General features: G+C 36.9%; 1 protein-coding gene across 1 annotated transcript in view; it reads right to left on the reverse strand.

Moving 5' to 3' along the window:
* Positions 1 to 4,357: 4,357 nt before the first annotated feature.
* LOC131973319 (cGMP-inhibited 3',5'-cyclic phosphodiesterase 3A-like) overlaps positions 4,358 to 18,880 on the reverse strand; it is an 85,039-nt gene continuing 70,516 nt past the window's right edge. The window contains exons 6-14 of the mRNA XM_059335286.1: positions 18,140 to 18,291; positions 17,899 to 18,036; positions 17,420 to 17,531; positions 17,085 to 17,198; positions 16,232 to 16,431; positions 14,934 to 15,137; positions 13,028 to 13,189; positions 7,571 to 7,835; positions 4,358 to 5,147 (exon numbers count right to left, since the gene is read on the reverse strand). Of these exons, the coding sequence (XP_059191269.1) occupies positions 4,834 to 5,147; positions 7,571 to 7,835; positions 13,028 to 13,189; positions 14,934 to 15,137; positions 16,232 to 16,431; positions 17,085 to 17,198; positions 17,420 to 17,531; positions 17,899 to 18,036; positions 18,140 to 18,291 (1,661 nt within the window). The 3' untranslated portion in view covers positions 4,358 to 4,833. The remainder of the gene's footprint in view (positions 5,148 to 7,570; positions 7,836 to 13,027; positions 13,190 to 14,933; positions 15,138 to 16,231; positions 16,432 to 17,084; positions 17,199 to 17,419; positions 17,532 to 17,898; positions 18,037 to 18,139; positions 18,292 to 18,880) is intronic.

The following is an 18,880-nucleotide window of genomic DNA, read 5'->3' on the forward strand; positions in this document are numbered from 1 at the left end:
ATCTGCAGGCGAAGCACTCGGCAGATCAAAGAGGAAGCGCAAGGAGAAAAATGCAAAAGGACCTTCTGCGAATAACAATTTCATCTGTGTCTGAGAAGAATTGAAGAACTACTTACTGCATCACTTTACCCTTCATTATTTCACCACCTCTACTGGCAAACTTGTCTCCTACAAAGTCTGTTCCCATACAAAGAAACAAGTCAACATTGACTTCTGTCTCCTGAGTAAGAAACAGCTTTCTCATTTGAGGGAAACATAGGTTCTTGAGGATTACAGACACAGTTTTTACAGTTAAGGTTAACATAAACAAAAGTACTTGGTTCAGTGGAGGATTAGATCATGGTTTGGTTTAAAATAAGTATTTTGTGACGTAAATTCAGTTACTTATGTAAGTTAAGTTACATACTTGCAACCCTGATTCCAAAAAGTTGGGATGTCGATTAAAACTTAGAACAGAATATGATCACTTTCTAAGATTTTGTGACAAATAATGAACTGCAAAGTGTGGTAAGACAGCATTTGTTATGCTGAAACTGATAAACATTTGTTCTGTAAATATACATTGAATTCTGAAATTGATGCATATTTACTTTAACTTGTTTAACCTTTTTGGACTCAGGGGTTGTAAGTTAAAATAAGTCAACATTGACTTCTGTCTCCTGAACAACAAACTGAATTGTCATTCGCGGGAAACATATTTTCTTGTGGATTAGAGTTGAAAACAGTTGAACTGAAAACCGGTATATTTTATGTTAAAACTGCTAAACATTTCTTCTGTAGAAATACACTGAATTCTGAAATTGATGCACATTTACTGTTTTTTTCTTCATAGAGCTTTTGTGTAATGGGGGGTTGTAAGTTAAAATAAGTCAACATTGAACTGTGTCTCCTGAGTAAAAGTCCTGTGTTTGTTTGACCTATCCATCATGCAGACTTTGATTAGAAACGTATTTGTGATGAGCCAAAAACAAACATAATCCTCTGAACATAGTTGAGAATGTACTGTCATTGCATGGGAACTACATTTTTAAGAGACAGGGCTGCTATTTGTGAGTAAAACCCTCTACTCAACAGTAAACACAAGCCAAACACAGAACAGAGTCACATTAGAGAGGCCAGTGGAAGAATTCAAATAGACAAAGATGCAAACACACACGATCTCGCTCTCTCTCACACACTGTATACTCTATTTATACATTCACAAAACAGGAGCTTTGGAGAGTTTGATTCATGTAATTATATAATTGTACAGCCTTGGGGGCCTGAAATAGAAACTAGGAGAAGGAGTTACATCATCCAGATGAATGATAAAGAGTAAAAGTTTTTCTTTTCTAATTCTGGACCACTTTAGTTAAGATGTCTGAGTTGTAGTGAATTAGCTTGCTTAATAAAACATTGCTGATAAGCTGAATAAAATGCATCCATGGTGTCTGTAATGATGATTATAGCTCATTTGGGTTGAATTGCAGACAACACAGAAACAGCAGGTGTGTTGTTTATGAGCTACAATGAGTGAGGCAGGACAGGATCATTAGAGGCCAGAAAAAATACAAATGTTCTGATTCAGTGGCTGTTAACAAGTTTGGTCTGACAGAAATAATTCTCTGTCGAATGCCTGCCTAAACAGTGGGTCAACCAATTATCTTCAACTTGTGTGGCCTGAGCTGCACTGCCTGAGTTCCTCCTCCTCCTTCTCCTCCTCCTCTCCACACTGTAGCAGAGTCAGGGCAGCAGTTAACAGGCCATTACGGATGTGGTGCACTATTCAGCACAGCCAGGAACATTGTGTGGTAATAGAGTATGTTAATGCAGGATCTGCAAGGATCTGCAAAGATAAAAGGACATGATGTTCTCCACTCAAAGTCATTAAAACACAGGAGAGGAGCTCTGTCATCCTGTCTGCAGGTTGACTTGTACGCTATGCAGCTTTTTAAAAGTCACTTTTTTAAGGATATAAGATTATGGAAGACAGCAGTGGTTTAGCATGAGATGAGATAACGCCGCATCGGAGATTCAGATGTGCATGTAGGCCACGAGAAGTCGACAAGATTAACAGTGGATAATTCATTACATATTGCCTCACTGCACTCGTGTGTGACAGTAACTTGACCTGCCAACTCAGTGTAGAGCATTTTACTTATTCAACTCAAGATCTACTTGTGGTCTCTCAGACACTTTTTCTATGTAAATGTGAAATAATGAAGCAAAGTGGAAGTTCTTTAGAGATATTTGTCCTTCTGGTATGCAACTTCAAGTCATTAAGTTGTACAGTAATGTTTTTAAAATAAAGTCATGTTAGAAACAAAGTGTTGGACTGTTAGGGCTATTGTGCTACTAATGCAGGTACTGGGATGCAATATTTTAGAGCCAATAAGGGGCAATTCAGGTAGACTAAGTATGAATGCCAGAACATTTGGATATTATTTCAAAAGTGATTAAATGACACAAGCTGCTGCCATCAATGTCATCTTGGCCCTTACTGAAGGGAAACATCTTCAAGGTTATCCACTGCATATCCATTTGGTTAAAAGAAAGAGCATGGCATGGCCTTGAGTTATCACTGTGTTTATCAAACTTGACTTGATTTCAAACAGCAGTAAACAACATTTCTGGCATTATAATTCCCCCCGTGTGTCATCACAGATGTGATTTATCAGATTTCGCTTGCAGAAGAACTCTGTCCAGCTGATGCACTCTGGAGTCCCGACTGCTGTTAACTGAATGAATGTCTCCCTGAGGTGCCAAGACAAGAATTCAGACAGATTCACTGTGTTAATCTGCAAAGACATAGTGAGAATAGTCAAAGCAGGAAAGAGGGTGTTGTGATATAAACGTCAGCCTTGCTCTTAGCCTTTTATAAACACATTCTATACTAGCTTGATATCCCTGCATATTTGTAATTTAGATGTTTACTTTGAATTTCAACAGTTGAGGTTTTTCCTGAGGGTTAAAGGTCAGCATCATTTGCAGGTTTTTACATAATGAGGATCAGTGAGTATAGACTATAATACAGCACACAGATTGGAATACATAGTCAGAGAGTTAAAAACTGATAGAAAAGACAAAGGACAGTGTAATAGTTAGTCTACCTATTGCTGTTTTTAAAAAATCATATATATTTCATTCATTTTGGGACTTTTTGTTAAATAGATGTTTTCTACTTCTTTATTTTTAATGAATGCATGGTGACTAGGGTTGTACAAGTCCGGGAAAGATGGAAACTTTCCATGGGAATTAACGAGAATTTATGGGAATAAAAATGATTAAACTGGGAATTTACAAAATTGAAGGTTGGCCTTTAACAGGGAACTTAAATATAGTTATATATAAATAATTTATTTTAGCATGATCTTGAGTAAAACAACCAGATTCCATCTGGTTCCAAGTGATTTTTGAATGGGTGGGGTCATTCATGTTTTTGTTGTTCAATGAAAGAATTGATTGTTTAATAAAATAATAAAAAAATTTTAGAGTTCTACTGACAAATACATTTCTTGAAATGTCAAGTTCTTTTAAATTTTAAATATTTCCAATATTTCCCAGTTTAACTTCCCATGGAAAGTTTCTGGAAATTTTACCGCAAATGTTCCACCCCTTTGCAACCCTATTGGTGACCTGTTTTGTTGTTGTATTCCCCCTTTATAATTCCCCTTAACACTTTGGTAGTATTAGTGCATGTCCTGTGTACTAGATTTCACTTTTTGGTCTCATATTCAGCACGGATTCATTTCTAAAAACAATGACGTTTACAAAAGCACTCACATCCTGATGACAGATGAATGGACTTGGAAAAGACAAAAATAATAAAGTCAGCATGCTAATATAAGATAACACTTTCATAAATATGTATTTTATAGAAGTCATGGGAGCGTTATCTTTTGTGCAGACTATTTTTTTTGTTATTTCCAACAACCCTGTGCTGTTTTGTCAGTGCAGGCCTCTCAACTACAACATTTGGGACAGTGAACCCTGTATTGACCTCTATATTAACCTTGGAGAACACAAATAAATTTGCTGAATCAATTTATAAATCCTTTGCAGAAGAACTGGCATTTGATCCTAATCTAAACATGCAGACACACACGCACACACAGAGTTTAAGTGGCCTTGAGTCTCCTTCCTTAAAGTAACATGGCAACACTTAATGGTATAAAGTACTTAATTTGGCAACAAATGTAAAACAAAACATATTATTGTTTGATTTTGTATGCTAAAACCTATGGGTGAGTGATTTATTTTGGCAGAAGTAGAATGGAATAATACGCCAATGTTTCTTATTTGATTGACTCCCTTTATAATCACACACGCGCACACACGCATATATATATATATATATATATATATATATATATATATAAAACATATCATGGTCCATGTGAGACCTCAAAAAACCCTTGCTAAAATTGAAACACAAGTACAAGTAACTGTGATGTCTATATATAATTGCATTCAGAAAATAATTATGTATAAACTGGCAGCAAATTTCTGCAGTCCTGTGTTACCACATTGGGTTGAGGTCTGTGCAAGCAGTCTTCCTCTTCTCTTGACAGTAGCAAAAGAGTCTGTATCCCAAAGTACACAAATAATCCTGTATTGCAATATGGAAAGCTCCTTTAAATGTTTGGTGAAACCAGATATTCAGATAAAATGTGTAAAGCACAAATTTTCCCACCCTGTTTTTTTTCTATAATAGGCACACATTTCCCAAACATCTACAGTGTTGTGTCTAAGTGATGTGCTGGCAAAGACAGGAGTCAGTTGATAGGATAAGAAATCAAGAAATACTTCTTCACGTCCTGGCCCTGACTGTCGCCATATTTCCCATGGGCTGTTTCACTGTGGGTCCCCCTCCGCTAGTTCCTCCGGAGGTTTAGAGTCTTCCTGCGGAGACACGGGCCACTCCGGTACCTCCACTGCCTCCTCCGGATCCTCTCCTTCTACTAGCTCCTCTCTGCTGCCTGGCTCCTCTTCCTCCTCATGGATAGCCAGGATTGGCTCAGCTACATTGTTTAAATGGACGGATTCGGCTCCTTGCGGCTGTTTCTGGGCCTCCTCTGCGATCACCTTCTTCCACATCTCGTGGTTCTCCAGCAGGTGGTGGGTGATCTGGCAGAAAGCTTTCCTTCTCTTCTTGGGAGTTGCTTTCTCTGGAAAAAAAACAAAACAGAAATAACTTTAACAATCTCAGATAGAAAAGTAACTTTTAATTGCAGTCACTCATCAGCAAGCAAGCCCACAGCCTCGAGCCTCTGAACAGTAATTGGTCTCTATGACGGACTATGTGGTCGGACCTTTTTGACAGGGGCATTTCTACTTCCACCAGTTTCACTTTCCACTTCTAATTTCTCTCTTTCCTATTTATTTAGATATTAATGCTAGGCAGGCAGATATGTTGCAAATACACACTGCAACATGTACAGTGTACATCGCAGGCCGGTCTAAAGCTTTACTATAAAGAGCATTTCCAATTGGCTTTGTAATTACTTGAGTATAGACTATAATACAGCAAACAGATTGGAATACATAGTCAGAGAGTTAAAAACTGATAGAAAATACAAAGGACAGTGTAATAGTTAGTCTACCTATTGCTGTTTTAAAAAAATCATATATATTTCATTCATTTTGGGACTTTTTTAAATAGATGTTTTCTACTTCTTTATTTTTAATGAATGCATAGTTACTAGGGTTGCACAAGTCCGGGAAAGTTGGAAACTTTCCATGGGAATTAACGAGAATTTATGGGAATAAAAGTGATTAAACTGGGAATTTACAAAATTGAAGGTTGGCCCTTAACAGAGAACTTAAATATAGTTATATATAAATAATTTATTTTAGCATGATCTTGACTAAAACTATTGGCTTTGTAATTACTTTTTATTCTTATCAGATGCTTTGTAATTCAATGTTAAACTGCAATGTCTTTTAAGTCAATCTATTTCTCACCATTAAGACTATAAACTACTGTTTAATGTTGTAGTGGCAATTTCAGGACTGACAACAAGAGAGTGGTCTTTGTGGTTTATTTTTTAAAAAAAGAAGACGCAACAACCAGCACCGTAGACTGTAGCAGATTGAAGCGTAAATTGTCTCTTCTGTGGCATCCTTTTATACAATACATGCTCACTCTAAGATCACACAGCTGTAAGTCATACAACATCACTGGTGATACATTCACCTAATCCTGTCCCAAGTTCGAATGGGATTTGGGGTCAGCTGAAGCTGTCACCATCATCAAAGGGAGCACATATTTTAAAGTAAAACATAAATAAACTCAACTACACTGTAATAAATTATTCTGTAGTCATTTAATTTTACTTAATATATTTGATAAAATGTATTAAATATAAATGTGTCCTTGATTTTGAGGCAGTTGTTTAAGTAACTTTAATATAAAAATGTTTGAGATTGAATCAACTTATTTTGATCACATTAAATATAATCTTTATGTGTATGTAATTCTAAATCAAGAGAATTTTGAATGAATCCAACACAATATAATTAGTCCGTTTTTAAATGACAGGCACTTCCTGTTAAGTTGTTATTAACTGAACTTGTAACGTAGTTAGATTTAATTAATAATATTGCGTGCAATCTGTTGCCTCAATTTTATTGAGTAGCTATTGTTTATCTTTTTTTACAGTGTACTGTGAGTTAGCACACACGTGTGACTTCAAACTTAATAAATGGTTTTATACCAATTGAGGTAATTTCCTATCACCAATGTCAAAATTGTAAATGTTTTTTTTTTAAATGATGTATATGGAAACCTATATAAGGAGAACAAATGGCAGTAACAAATGATTCCATAGAAAAGTATGCAATTTCTAATATAATAATTTCTAATTTAATGCATGTGTATAATTAATATTTCAGGTTGATAGCTTTGCTTTAGACCAGTGATTCCTGAATGTTTTCTTTAAATTACCTCTTTTTTATCATTAAGTAAAGTGACAACCCCTTAGTGAGTAATATATTTTATGGATATTAAATGTAATATTCACTACATAACAATAACAGTACAGAAAAACTGATACACCATGATATTGCTCCAAATAGTGAACTCAATAAATGCAGGAATTTTGTGTGAAATGAGAGATATGGATGAATGTTGAGCTGATTATTTGTGAATATTACATTAGATATCAGTTTCTTGTTATTTCTAAGAACTCTTAATACAATTCTACCTTTTTATGTTTGTTTTTGTTATTGTGACAAGCACACAGACTTAATAGGCTTCTTTTGTTGTCTTCTATCTGATATTTGGTCGTTGTTCTATTACTTCTTTGGTTGTTTTAACTGTGTACTTTTCTAATGCTAAACGAGGCTCTTTAGCAGAGATGGAAGGCTTTGTGAAGTTTATGTTCAAGCCTTTATTGTGCCCTATTCTATGAGGTTATTTCTAAGTTTATATCTAAATTAAAAGTCAAACTTTAAAAATTGAAAGTTTTCTTTATGGAAATTAATGAAATGCTGAAATATAGGTCAACTGTATATTAAAAGTAAAAGAAGGCTTAAACCCCTGTGAACCTTTGGCGACCCCTAGTGGAGGTCAGGGCTTAAAAGTGCTTACGTGACGCCTCTGAGCTGGTGGACGAGTCTTCCTCCGCAGTGTCCTCCTCATCCTCCTCCTCCTCCTCAGTCTCTGTGATCTCCGGCTCCTCTGCCTCCGGGTTGGGCTCCACCCATCGTCCGGGCATGAGGCTGGCTGAATCGTAGGAGTTACAGAGCGGTCCCACGATGTGCGTGATGAACGACTCCTGGAGTTTGGCCAACTGTGGTGCCGATCGGTCCATGTAGGGGCTGATGGGCAGGCCCAGGCTGGACTCCTCATCGCCCTGCATAAAGAACGACCCACATGGAAGACATGGCATGATTCACGTTTCAACACACAGATTATTCCAAAAGAGCCGAGTCATTCAGGCCAGAATGAATAGTTGGGATTGATGTTAACCCTACACTCACCGGCCACTTTGTTAGGTACACCTTGCTCGCTGATAAGGTGGCCGGCAAGTGTACGTCCATCAAGTAATTTATTATCTGGACAGGTTTATTAGTAATAGTGTAAGAGTGTGAACGCTGGTGTTGCTAGTCAGAAAGATGAATCCAAAGAAAATTATTATTTCAGGCACTGGCAGTGCTCAAAACACAGATGTGACAGGTGGAACAAAAAAAAAAAGGAAAGCTTAAATCTGGGAATAAAATTAAGCCAGAAGCATCCATGAAAACCATTCACACAAAGGAAATAAGTCTATAGAATATACTGTCGTGGGAAGGCTGTGGGGCAGCAGCATGTGTGCTGTCTAAAACGTCTGCATGGACGGCAATGAACAACAAGCTATAGCAAGGTTTTCTGGTTGCCTTGGTAACTGACCCCAAGTGTCATCCCATACACTTTACAGTAGCGTGCCTTTGTTCCTGCAGAGATACAAGCTTCTAACAGGAAACACAATGACTGATGTGATTAAAAGATGGGATCTGAGATGGATGTGCAGCTTGTTGGAATTGCTTAACAAGTGAGAGGACATAAAACAAAACAAGGAGATCCAGCTGTCACCATTACTAAGTACATGTACTCAAGTACTGCACTTAAGTACAAGTTTGAGGTACTTATACTTTGTTTGATAATTTTTATTTATGTATACTTCTACTCCACTACATTTCAGAGGCAAAAAATGTCAAGTAATTTCACAGTGTGGTATTAGTACTTTTACTTAAGTAAGGGACTATATCCTAAACTGAAGAAGTCAGAGGCATGCCAGGTTAACTTTCCAAATAAATGTCTTTAGATAATAAGAAACAGTGTTATGAATATGGTGGCCAGGTGTATTCTAACTGACCATAAAATACAGGACCCTTCGTATTTTGGGTGTAGGACTTGTGTATTAAGCGTAAGCCCCTGTAAACCCAGAGATTCATTCAGTATTTTGATACAGATTCAAGACCTCCAGATCCTGGTTTACACATCATAATCAATTTCCGAAAGCCTCAGAGCACGGCGAGCAAATCTTATCCTGGAGGCACTGTCGACATGCTTTCATACACTCCTCGACAAAGCGTTGTATGATCATGTGTTTGCTTTGTATACATGCCTGAACATGTTCTGTATTAAAGGGTAGCATTGTAGTATTGCTTTGAAGCTTTTTTTCTATGGTTGTTGGCTTCTGGGTGTGATCAGAGGCTGCTGCTCCACCTACACCACAGTTGCCTGGGCAGCCTGCTTGTGCGTCACCACATCTAGCTGCCCTAAAACTATTGTAAGTGAAGAGCATTTCTCCTGTGAGTCCCCCTCACAGACCTCACAGTGGCTTGTAACAAGCTGATTGTGTCACCTATCTCAAGGAGCAGGGTACATAAGGGCCTCAGTCTGCAGCAGAGGCAATTAGCAGAGATTAGCAGGCATTCTGTGCCAAGGAGAAATACTGTAACAAAGGTCGCTGAGTATGGCTGAAGGCATGATTAGATTCTGATTATTATAGCAGCACTGTACACTGTGTACATCAATTTATTAGATACACCTGTACAATCTAATACAATTTAAATAAAATATGATGCTTTACAATGTCTCCTTTTTGTTGTGATAGAAGTGTTAATTCAATTGCATGTTTTAGCATTATGGTTGTTAGTGGTGGTGCTGTGATGCATAATATTCAGAGGTGTTTCTAATATTCTGCCCACCTCATTTATGTAAATATGGAGGACAATGTAGTCCAGTACAACACCACTTTAACTATGACCTCAATAATAAGCACATAACTAAATCCGGTACACACGTCCAGCAATGTTAACAAAAATGGAACATTGTGAACTTTGAAAAATCAATCAATCAATCAATCAATCTATCTATCTATCTATCTATCTATCTATCTATCTATCTATCTATCTATCTATCTATCTATCTATCTATCTATCTATCTATCTATCTATCTATCTATCTATCTATCTATCTATCTATCTATCTATCTATCTTCATGACAATGAAAGTGTCAGTGTCATCAAGATGAAAAGTCCTGACACCATGTTTATGAACAAGATAGTCAAATGACTCTGTCGTGTTTTCATTATGATAGTTTACTCTGTAAATGCTTTCCAATGCAAAAAAGTCAGATCTTGGTGATGCTACCTGAAAATGCTCAAGATAGCACTATATACTTTTTGCACAGCCATTTGAAAACTACAGTACAGTTACACATTACTGTATTTAGTAAGTACAACAAACTGAATATGTATGTTTCACATTTTTACTGTATATGCTCTTTGCAATTCTAATTTGTTCACAGCATTGTGCAAAGGAAGAAAAACCTTTATTTACAACAAACAAACTCCCTTTAGGTAGAGCTGTGCACAACCATAAACAATAGTGCAGTACATAATGGAACTGAACATACAACATACATAGTACTTTAAATCATTCATGCACATCCAGACGTTTGTCTGGCCACATAGTTTCATCTACACCACAGCAGTATCATCTCTTGCAATGCAGTGAGGAAAGTATCTCCTCTGCAGTGAAAGCTGAAATTCACCAGAGAGAAATTATTTATAAGATTTAGAAAAAATATATAAATTTGCTTGACAGATTTTGACAACTAGTTCAACATTTTCGTATGTAATGACTCAAGCAATGAAATGAGGACTGTTAGTTTTGTATGGAATGACTATCCAGAATTCACAAGTATAGTTAATTTTGACTGACACGACATAAGCAAAATGATAATGTTATAAAACAGCAGAGAGTTGTATGAAAGCAATTGATGACTGTCCAAAAGCATTTGTAATTTGTTGGAAGGAATGAAAAACTGCTACTATGGTGAGCACAAATGACTAAATGTTGTGGAGGTTGAACTAACTGTTGTGCAAATGTTAATATTGATGTGTGAAATGCACCAAAGCAACTAAGAAAAACTGTAACATGCATTAAAATAAAACATATTAATAAATATTTATAAGGTAAAAAGAAGAATACATGACTGAACAGATGAGTAAATCTCTTTATGAAATTATGACAACGCCTCATACAATAAGAGCTCTAAGAGGGAGCACTTCCACTACTATCTCAATTTGTCAGAAAGAATAAAAAATGAATTAAAGGGAGCAAAAATCAATTAAGCTTTAAGTCTTTAGTCTACATGACGGAAAAATAAAGAGGGTTGACAGTATTTAAGTTTCTGGGCCTGTTTCTTTGTATTTTAAGAAAAAAAATAAAAATTAATTTGTCTGAAACACACAGCATGGAACCAGGAGTCATTCTGCTCTGCTCCTCTATTATATTTTGAGAGAAAATATTCTGAGAAATTTCGTGAGATATATTTACCACCTGTTTGTGTGTCTCCAGTTAGATTGTAGGTCTGAAGAATGAGGACATTTTGCCAGGTAAGGAGTTCTGCCGTATTCTCACTAACTCAAGGATCTGATAAAGATGACGGTTCAGAGGTTGGACTCTGAGGGTTAGAACCATGTTTATGATAAGGTTGTGGTTAGAATAGGTATGTTAGGTTGAGTAATTGTGGTGCTGAAAGGATAAGGGTTGCATTAATCTATATTATCTTTACTCAATATTTTTTGTTGGAATAATCCCCTGAAACCAGAAGTGCTATTAACAGACATATCCTTTTAAATTTAGGGATTGTGAATGTATAAGAGCAATTCAAACCTGCACGTTAAATTTTCATATTGCTTTTTTAATTTTAACCCTCTGGAGTCTGGGGCTATTTTGTCCGTTTTTGAATCCTTTTCATTCCCTGCCTGTATATAACACTTAAAACAATGTTTACCACGTCATGTTGGTATCTTTTTCTATCAGCACAACCTCACCTTTGTCACCTGATAATTATTTTTTCACTTTGACTTACTGGATCAACATTTTGAACCCAAAGAAACACAACAAAATGTTGCAAATGTGGACACAAGTTGCATATAAGAGGTAAAATGAGGATAACATCTAGTTCTATATTTGTATACTAAATATATTTGACCTTATCTCCGGATTTACTTGGCCTATCATCAAACAAAAACTGGCATGGAGTTTAAAGCCAGTGTTTTAGAGGTGTTGATGTTGAAGTTGATGGCAGGGAAACACACTGCTACGTTTTTACGCCATTACATCATGAAGAAGTCATATGATTTGATAATGTTGGCAGGACTGATGACTCCAGAGGGTTAATTTAACTTTGTCTGTCTGTGTTTTGTCTATGACAACCATATGTTTAAAATTCTGGTCATGTGATATGTCTACACTGCAGCTGTCAGGCTCTGATATTGTGTTACATTTAAAGCTGTTGAAATGTTTCCTTGTTTACTGAACCTGAAGGTTTCGGAATAAAACAGGCCAAATGTTAACAATGAGGTTAAGCCTGAAAAATAGGTTTTTAAAGCACAAATTGCTAGGAGAGCGATACAGGCAGATATGTTGCTTTTTTATTTTCTTGTTTCAATATCATTGTTTTTAAAATATGTATAAACGTGTTAAATTATTTAACGATGAGGAGTGTGATTATACCAATAGAAAAAAAAAATGAAAATATTAAATGCCCTCAGAAATTATCATAAAACTGACATCTCAACATTTTGCTCAGCCAAACCCTCACAAAGACATTTACATTTGACATTTAATTTAAAAAAAGCTAGGCAAGTTTTTCCACACAGAAAATTGCAAATTCACTGATGTCCCTCAATTACATTTTACTTGGAATTATCAACTAATTAAGCCAATGAACTGGTTTAGTGAATATTACTTGGAACGAATGATTCAATTTACAGACAAAACTGAGGACACATAATAACAAACAATCACTAAGTAATGCACTACATGAAAAACTGCTATTTTAAAGTTAAAGCACTGAATTCGTATTTCCTTGTAGAATTTATATAGATGATTGAAATAATAATTACTGGGCCAAAAAATCTCTTTTTTTCAGTGTGTGTTTGTGTTGATGTGTTCTCCACCTGCAGGTAAACATGACAGTACATTGATCTTTAGTTGAGCAAAGACAAATGAGGTCTAAGTACCCATTAGAGACGGTTCACACACCTGTTCATAGAACTCGTTGACGATGCCCTCTGTCCACTGCAGATGCAGGTCCTTACACTTCAGAGGCCCGTTGATGTCAGCCAGTTTAATGCACATCTGGCACACCAGCAACCTGTCGTTCTCGTTACCCCAATCAATACCTGTGGATGGATCATCACCCACCTGGGGGATCAACAAACAGACATGTTGACATTTAACATATTTGAATATTTTGGCAGACATAGCATGTGATGTTAGGTTAATGTAATGCCATTGATCTGTTGTTCCAATATTATGTATTCATATTATTGCCTCAGGGGTTCATTTATCAGGGAGAAGACATACAGCAACACTGGGTTCTATATTAAATGGTACATGAACAGACTTTTAACTGATAAAATGTGATTTCTTTTCAAATTGAGAGGTTTAATACTACTATAATTGTGCTGTTCTCTGAATTAAATCAGTGGATGTTTTGTAACTTTTATCTATACTGCATTATGAACATACATATAATGCTATAAATTCAGCTTATAGAACTGTATAATTATAGCTATACAAATTGAGACATATTAATTATGCTTTGTTACAATAATCATATAATTATAAAGCATTTTATAATAACTTATATGGTAAAATATCATTACATTTTATAGTTTCTGGTTGCTCACATTGTTTGTGCAAGCCCATGTCTATAATGCATTCTAAATATACTTATGATGCATTATAAGGATAGGATTTTCCTAAATCCCTACCCTAACCCTATAATCACATTAGAATTAATTAGAACAGTGATTATAATGCATTACATAATATTATAATGTATTACAACTAAGAGCATTATAATTCGTTATGATTCTTGCAAAAAATTACCAGCAATTATTAAGTATTATTATGCTTGACCTTATAAGTCATTAAATTGCTTTAATGGTTATAAGCATTCATAAATATTCATAAGGTCTAACAGTAAAGCATTATACAGTGCCAAAAGCAGATTATAATGCATTAGAAGTATGTTTATAAAGGTTTATAGACATGGAAAATAGAAATCAGAGAAAGTTCTACTACATTTTTGATTATATCTCCAGACATGACGGCACTTAAAATCATGAAGTTAAAGTTTGCATTAATCTCAACTCTGTTGGAATGAATTAGTTATGGTTAATGAGAGTCAGATCTGGAGATGGAGCATCACTGAATTCTTAGAGTCTTATCATTCTAACCTAATAATTCAGGAAGCTGGAGAGATCAAGAGAGAAACTTGATGGGTACTTCACAGAAAGCTAATTTGCTTCCAGGAAGAGCAGAGCGGGGTGTACTACAGTCAGAGACACTGCTGTTACGTTTGCTGCCAAGCCAGCAGGCTCTACACTAGCTGACAGGCCATGGCCATCCAGCACCACCACTGTACTAATACTCACAATGGAAAATCCCAAAACCCTCAAATCCAAAGCCAACATCCTGTCTGCGCTTAAAGGAGTTCTTGAAAAGCTGCAGGGCGCTTTGTGTTGTTGACGTGAACAGAACATACCGCAAAAGCTGCAATGTTCTTCACAAACAGACCTGTTCTTTGAAAACCACTGGACATTTCCCTTTCAATAAAGCCTTTTTTCCAGGTTTAAAAAGATGTGGTATGAACATATGAAGCACCTCTACAGAAAACACTTGACTCTTGAAAAACTGACGGATACATTTAAAGTTTACCAGACAATTCATTATGCCGTCAATCCAGAATCCCAAGACAACAAAATGAAACGTTTTACCTTATAACCCAGTGCATTAACTTAAAATCTCAAAGCTCAAAAGTAATTCAATTAAAGATCAATAAACAATCTAAAAAGTTTTTAAGATCATAATGTTGTCAAATTAACATTTCTAGTGATTTTATCCACATAAAATGTCAAACAGTTATGTTTTTAAGAGCTACCTTGGCGTTGAACTCAGCCAGGAAGTCGAAGTGCTTCTTCAGATCAGTGGCCAATATGGCCTCAATGACCAGGAAACGGAAACGCTTGAACTCCCCGTGGTCCAGGTTGACGAGGAAGTTGAACTCTGGCTGCGACATGAAGAGATTCCAGGCCGATGCAGCATGGTGGTTCTCCAGAACGGATCGATCGTTGTAGAGCACTGCCTGCAAACGCACAAGCACTTTAAATTTACATAAACAAGTACGATATGCTGCAGTTTATATTAATCCAGACATCCTACACAGGACTAAATAAGAGTCGAAAAAAGTAGTTATGTTGTCTAAAACATAAATAAAACAGATTGTGACTCAATTAAAAAATGTACAAAGACATTACATTTAACATTTACATTTTACGGTGTCCAAACTTTTTCTTTTTTTTTCATAAATAATTAAAGTCTTACAAATTTACAGAAAAATGAAAAAAAATGAAAAAAAAAACTTCATTCTTCCAAAGTACTGTCAAGAAAATTAGAGCCACTGTACTACATCACCACTCTCTAATAAAAAAAAAGCAATCCCTCAGTATTTTGACAGCCTGTTTAACTAAATTTCAGAGACATGTCTAGACAGAAAATACTGTGTAGAAGTTTACAAATCCATCCTCAGCACCTGTCAATTTCTGACAAGCAACTAGGAGCTACTGTAGCTTGTGATTCTCTGATTATGCTGCCAAAGGCTGATGATTTGCTGCAGCCCTGCCAGTGCAGTTTGGCAGGGAAACAAGAAAAGTGGAAGAAAATCGGCAATCAAATTATCGTCTTGTTCATTACAAGGAAAAAACTGAGTCTAACAGTGAATCAAGAAAACAGGCTTTTACTGACTTTGATCCAAATCAGATGCTGTGCTATGGAGGCCCTGAGAGGCAAGTGAGGAGGTTCGCCGGGATAATCTTTCTATGATACAGTTGGGGGAAAAGGGGATGCACTTTAGCCCCATGTGGCTGAAATCGGTATTACAACAACAAACACTAAGCACATTGACAACAACAAAAATACTGCCAAAATGTTGTTGTTTTTTTGCAGATTAAAATCTAGTTGGACAAATTATCCTGGCAAAACTTTTTGAAGAGACAAAAAAAATAAAGACTTTAGAAAGATTATCATTAAAGATTAAGATAAAGATTATAATAAGTCATTAACACAGGAGAGAAAATCACTTAGATCAGCTTTAGAAAATGTATCATTCTAATTTTTTCGCTCTCTTGCCTCTCAGGGCTCCCATACGGTTCTCGACCATAGGCTAGTCATAGAGAGTACCTGTGGGGCGCTGGTGGCCACCAGGAAAGCATTGGTCCGACCGGGGTGGTCATAGTCGTGCATTGCGGCAGCCACATAAAGGGCCATGAGCTCCAGAGCAGGTATGAGGCCTGACAGGCAGCCGTAACCGTCTTCTGACACAGTGTAGGTCTTTGAAACCAGGAAGCCCATATGACTGTGTGTTATTCCACTGTCGGAGTCTAGCCGCGGGGGAACAGACAAAGCGAGGAGGGTGAAGAGCAGGGTGGCAGAAGTTACACAAACACACATGATGTACTTTCATGCACACACACTAACACACAGTGCAGAGCACACACACGCTCAAAAACACACACTTGAACGTTCAAATCCACTTATATGTGGATCAAAGGGATGGCCCTAGTAAGGCATACAAATGAGGTTATGGAAATATGGGTGAGAGGGAACTCTAATCTGCCTTCAATTTCATGCTGTTCTAGACTTCAAATAGTGTTTGGTACGTAAATGCAAGTGCCAAAAGCCTGGTAAGATAAGACAAACTGTGAAAAGGATAAGAACACACACTCCTGCAGGTTTGATGCTGCGACATTAATGAGATAGCTCTGAGTAAAGCTGCAGGCAGATGGAAAAATCTAAATAAAAAAAAGGCCTGGCCTACATATAGACAGTCTTTATGGTAATAAATGGCTTAACAAAACTTATAAAAAGTGAACAAAAAGGTGTTTGGAGCTTATGTGTTACTATACTACAACTTTTACCACACTTTACTGGTCATGTTTACACACACACACACACACACACACACACACACACACCGGCACCTCCACCAGGACATGTCATGTAAATATGTGCATGTCCGGACTAATGGACAGACCTGAGTCACTGGCAGAGCCGTGGTCAGTAATGAGGCTGGGCAGACCAGGCACAGCCTGCGTGGTGAGGTACCAGACTGCATGCAGCACATCTGTGGCGTGGACCCTGTTGTGATCTGGGTCAGGAGAGAGAAAAAGTCTGCTCAGTGTGTCTTATAAATTCTCCACTAGGGTGCACTGTTAGGCTGCTTATGTTTCTTGTAACAACATACAGGCTTCACACAGTCACATATGACGACATGATACTCCCCTCTAGTGGCTGGTTTTATTGTTACAGCTGCACACAAGGGTATACTGGTAATCTGAAGCAAAATTAAAAAAGCTTGCTCAAGCTTACATGGTATGTCTCTGTAACCATTCTCAAGGGCATGGAAGTAGTTCATGAATTCTTTTACGGGGATATTGAAGGTCTCAAACAGGCCAGTGTCTTCAAAGAGCCTGTAGGAGACCTGAAAGATAAAAATCAAATTAACAGAGAGTCTGTCAACATCACCAGGCTTAATGGTAAACAACACAATACATGTAAGAGGGGTTCAAGCATTAAAAAAAATGCAAATTGTAACCAATAAATGATAAGATTGTAGATACAGCTCTTCAATTATATTAATTCATTAATTCATTATCCTTAACCGATTATCCACACTCGGGTCGCAGGGGCTGGAGCCTCTTCAATTATATGTTCTATTAAGTTATGAATGAGGGAAAAACAGGAAGTTTCTCAGCATTTTTTTTTTATTATTTTTTTTTAGAACTTTCAAGCATTATTTTGCTGGAATTAATCTTTCACTCATCACTGGTGATCCCAGATGTGCTCACCTGACTGAGGATGCGTCCACATTTCCCGTTGGTCTTCTCCATCAAATTGAAGATGGGGAAGTTCCAATTATTTAGCTGACTCATGAAAGGCTCTAAGTCCTCCATTACTAATGGCTCAGGAGCCAGCATGGGTTTGTCCTGTGACACATGATGAAAAGATACAAAGTCAACAATGTATATTCCAATATGGCTGCAGCTCTGTTGTGTTCTACTGATGAAAAGTCGTTTTGCCTGGCTTTACCTCAGGAGGTATTAGTGGGTGCAGGATGACATTCTGGGCAGGGTTTTTTCCTTCCTCTGTGTCCTCCTCTGTATGTGCTACATCACTGCTGTCACTGTGGTTGGCTTCGTGGGTGCTGTCATAGTCTGATGACGCCACCACTTGGTCCTCTGCTAGTAAAAGAAACGACAAAAGAGATGTTACATTGGGCCTAAGGCAAACTCATAAACTGATGCACATTGTCAGGTTTTTAGGGGTGTTGAGTTTACTTCTCTAGTATATCTAGTTGTCCTAAACCCACTTTGTTACAGCAGTTTTTCCCAGTCCCAGAGATGTTGGGTGTGCTGGTTCATTAACACTGCTGCATCTCAGTCAGACTGAACTTATCATGCAGTGTGTCTGGTGTTAGCAGTGATTCATACAGTAATCTGTAATTTTTATCATTAGAAAAACAGGTATGTCTGCACTACAAAATGGCAAATGTGTTAAGAATTTCTTGCTCTGTGACTAAGAATGACTGATACCAAAGTGTGAGCTTAAAGTGATAGTTTGGATTTCATGAAGTGGGGTTGTATGAGGTACATATCCATAGTCAGGGTTATAGCTGTAGTACAGGGTGGTCAGTTAAGTAGGAAGGAGTACTGACACGGGAGCTAAATTATGGATGAGGACACCATTAAAATGTATGTTAGCCACCTTAAAAAAAGGACCTTATAAAAATGGTAAATGGCATAGTATGCCAATATTTAGAATATTTACTAC

Source organism: Centropristis striata, chromosome 6, assembly GCF_030273125.1.
Source record: "Centropristis striata isolate RG_2023a ecotype Rhode Island chromosome 6, C.striata_1.0, whole genome shotgun sequence".
Classification (NCBI taxonomy): domain Eukaryota; kingdom Metazoa; phylum Chordata; class Actinopteri; order Perciformes; family Serranidae; genus Centropristis; species Centropristis striata.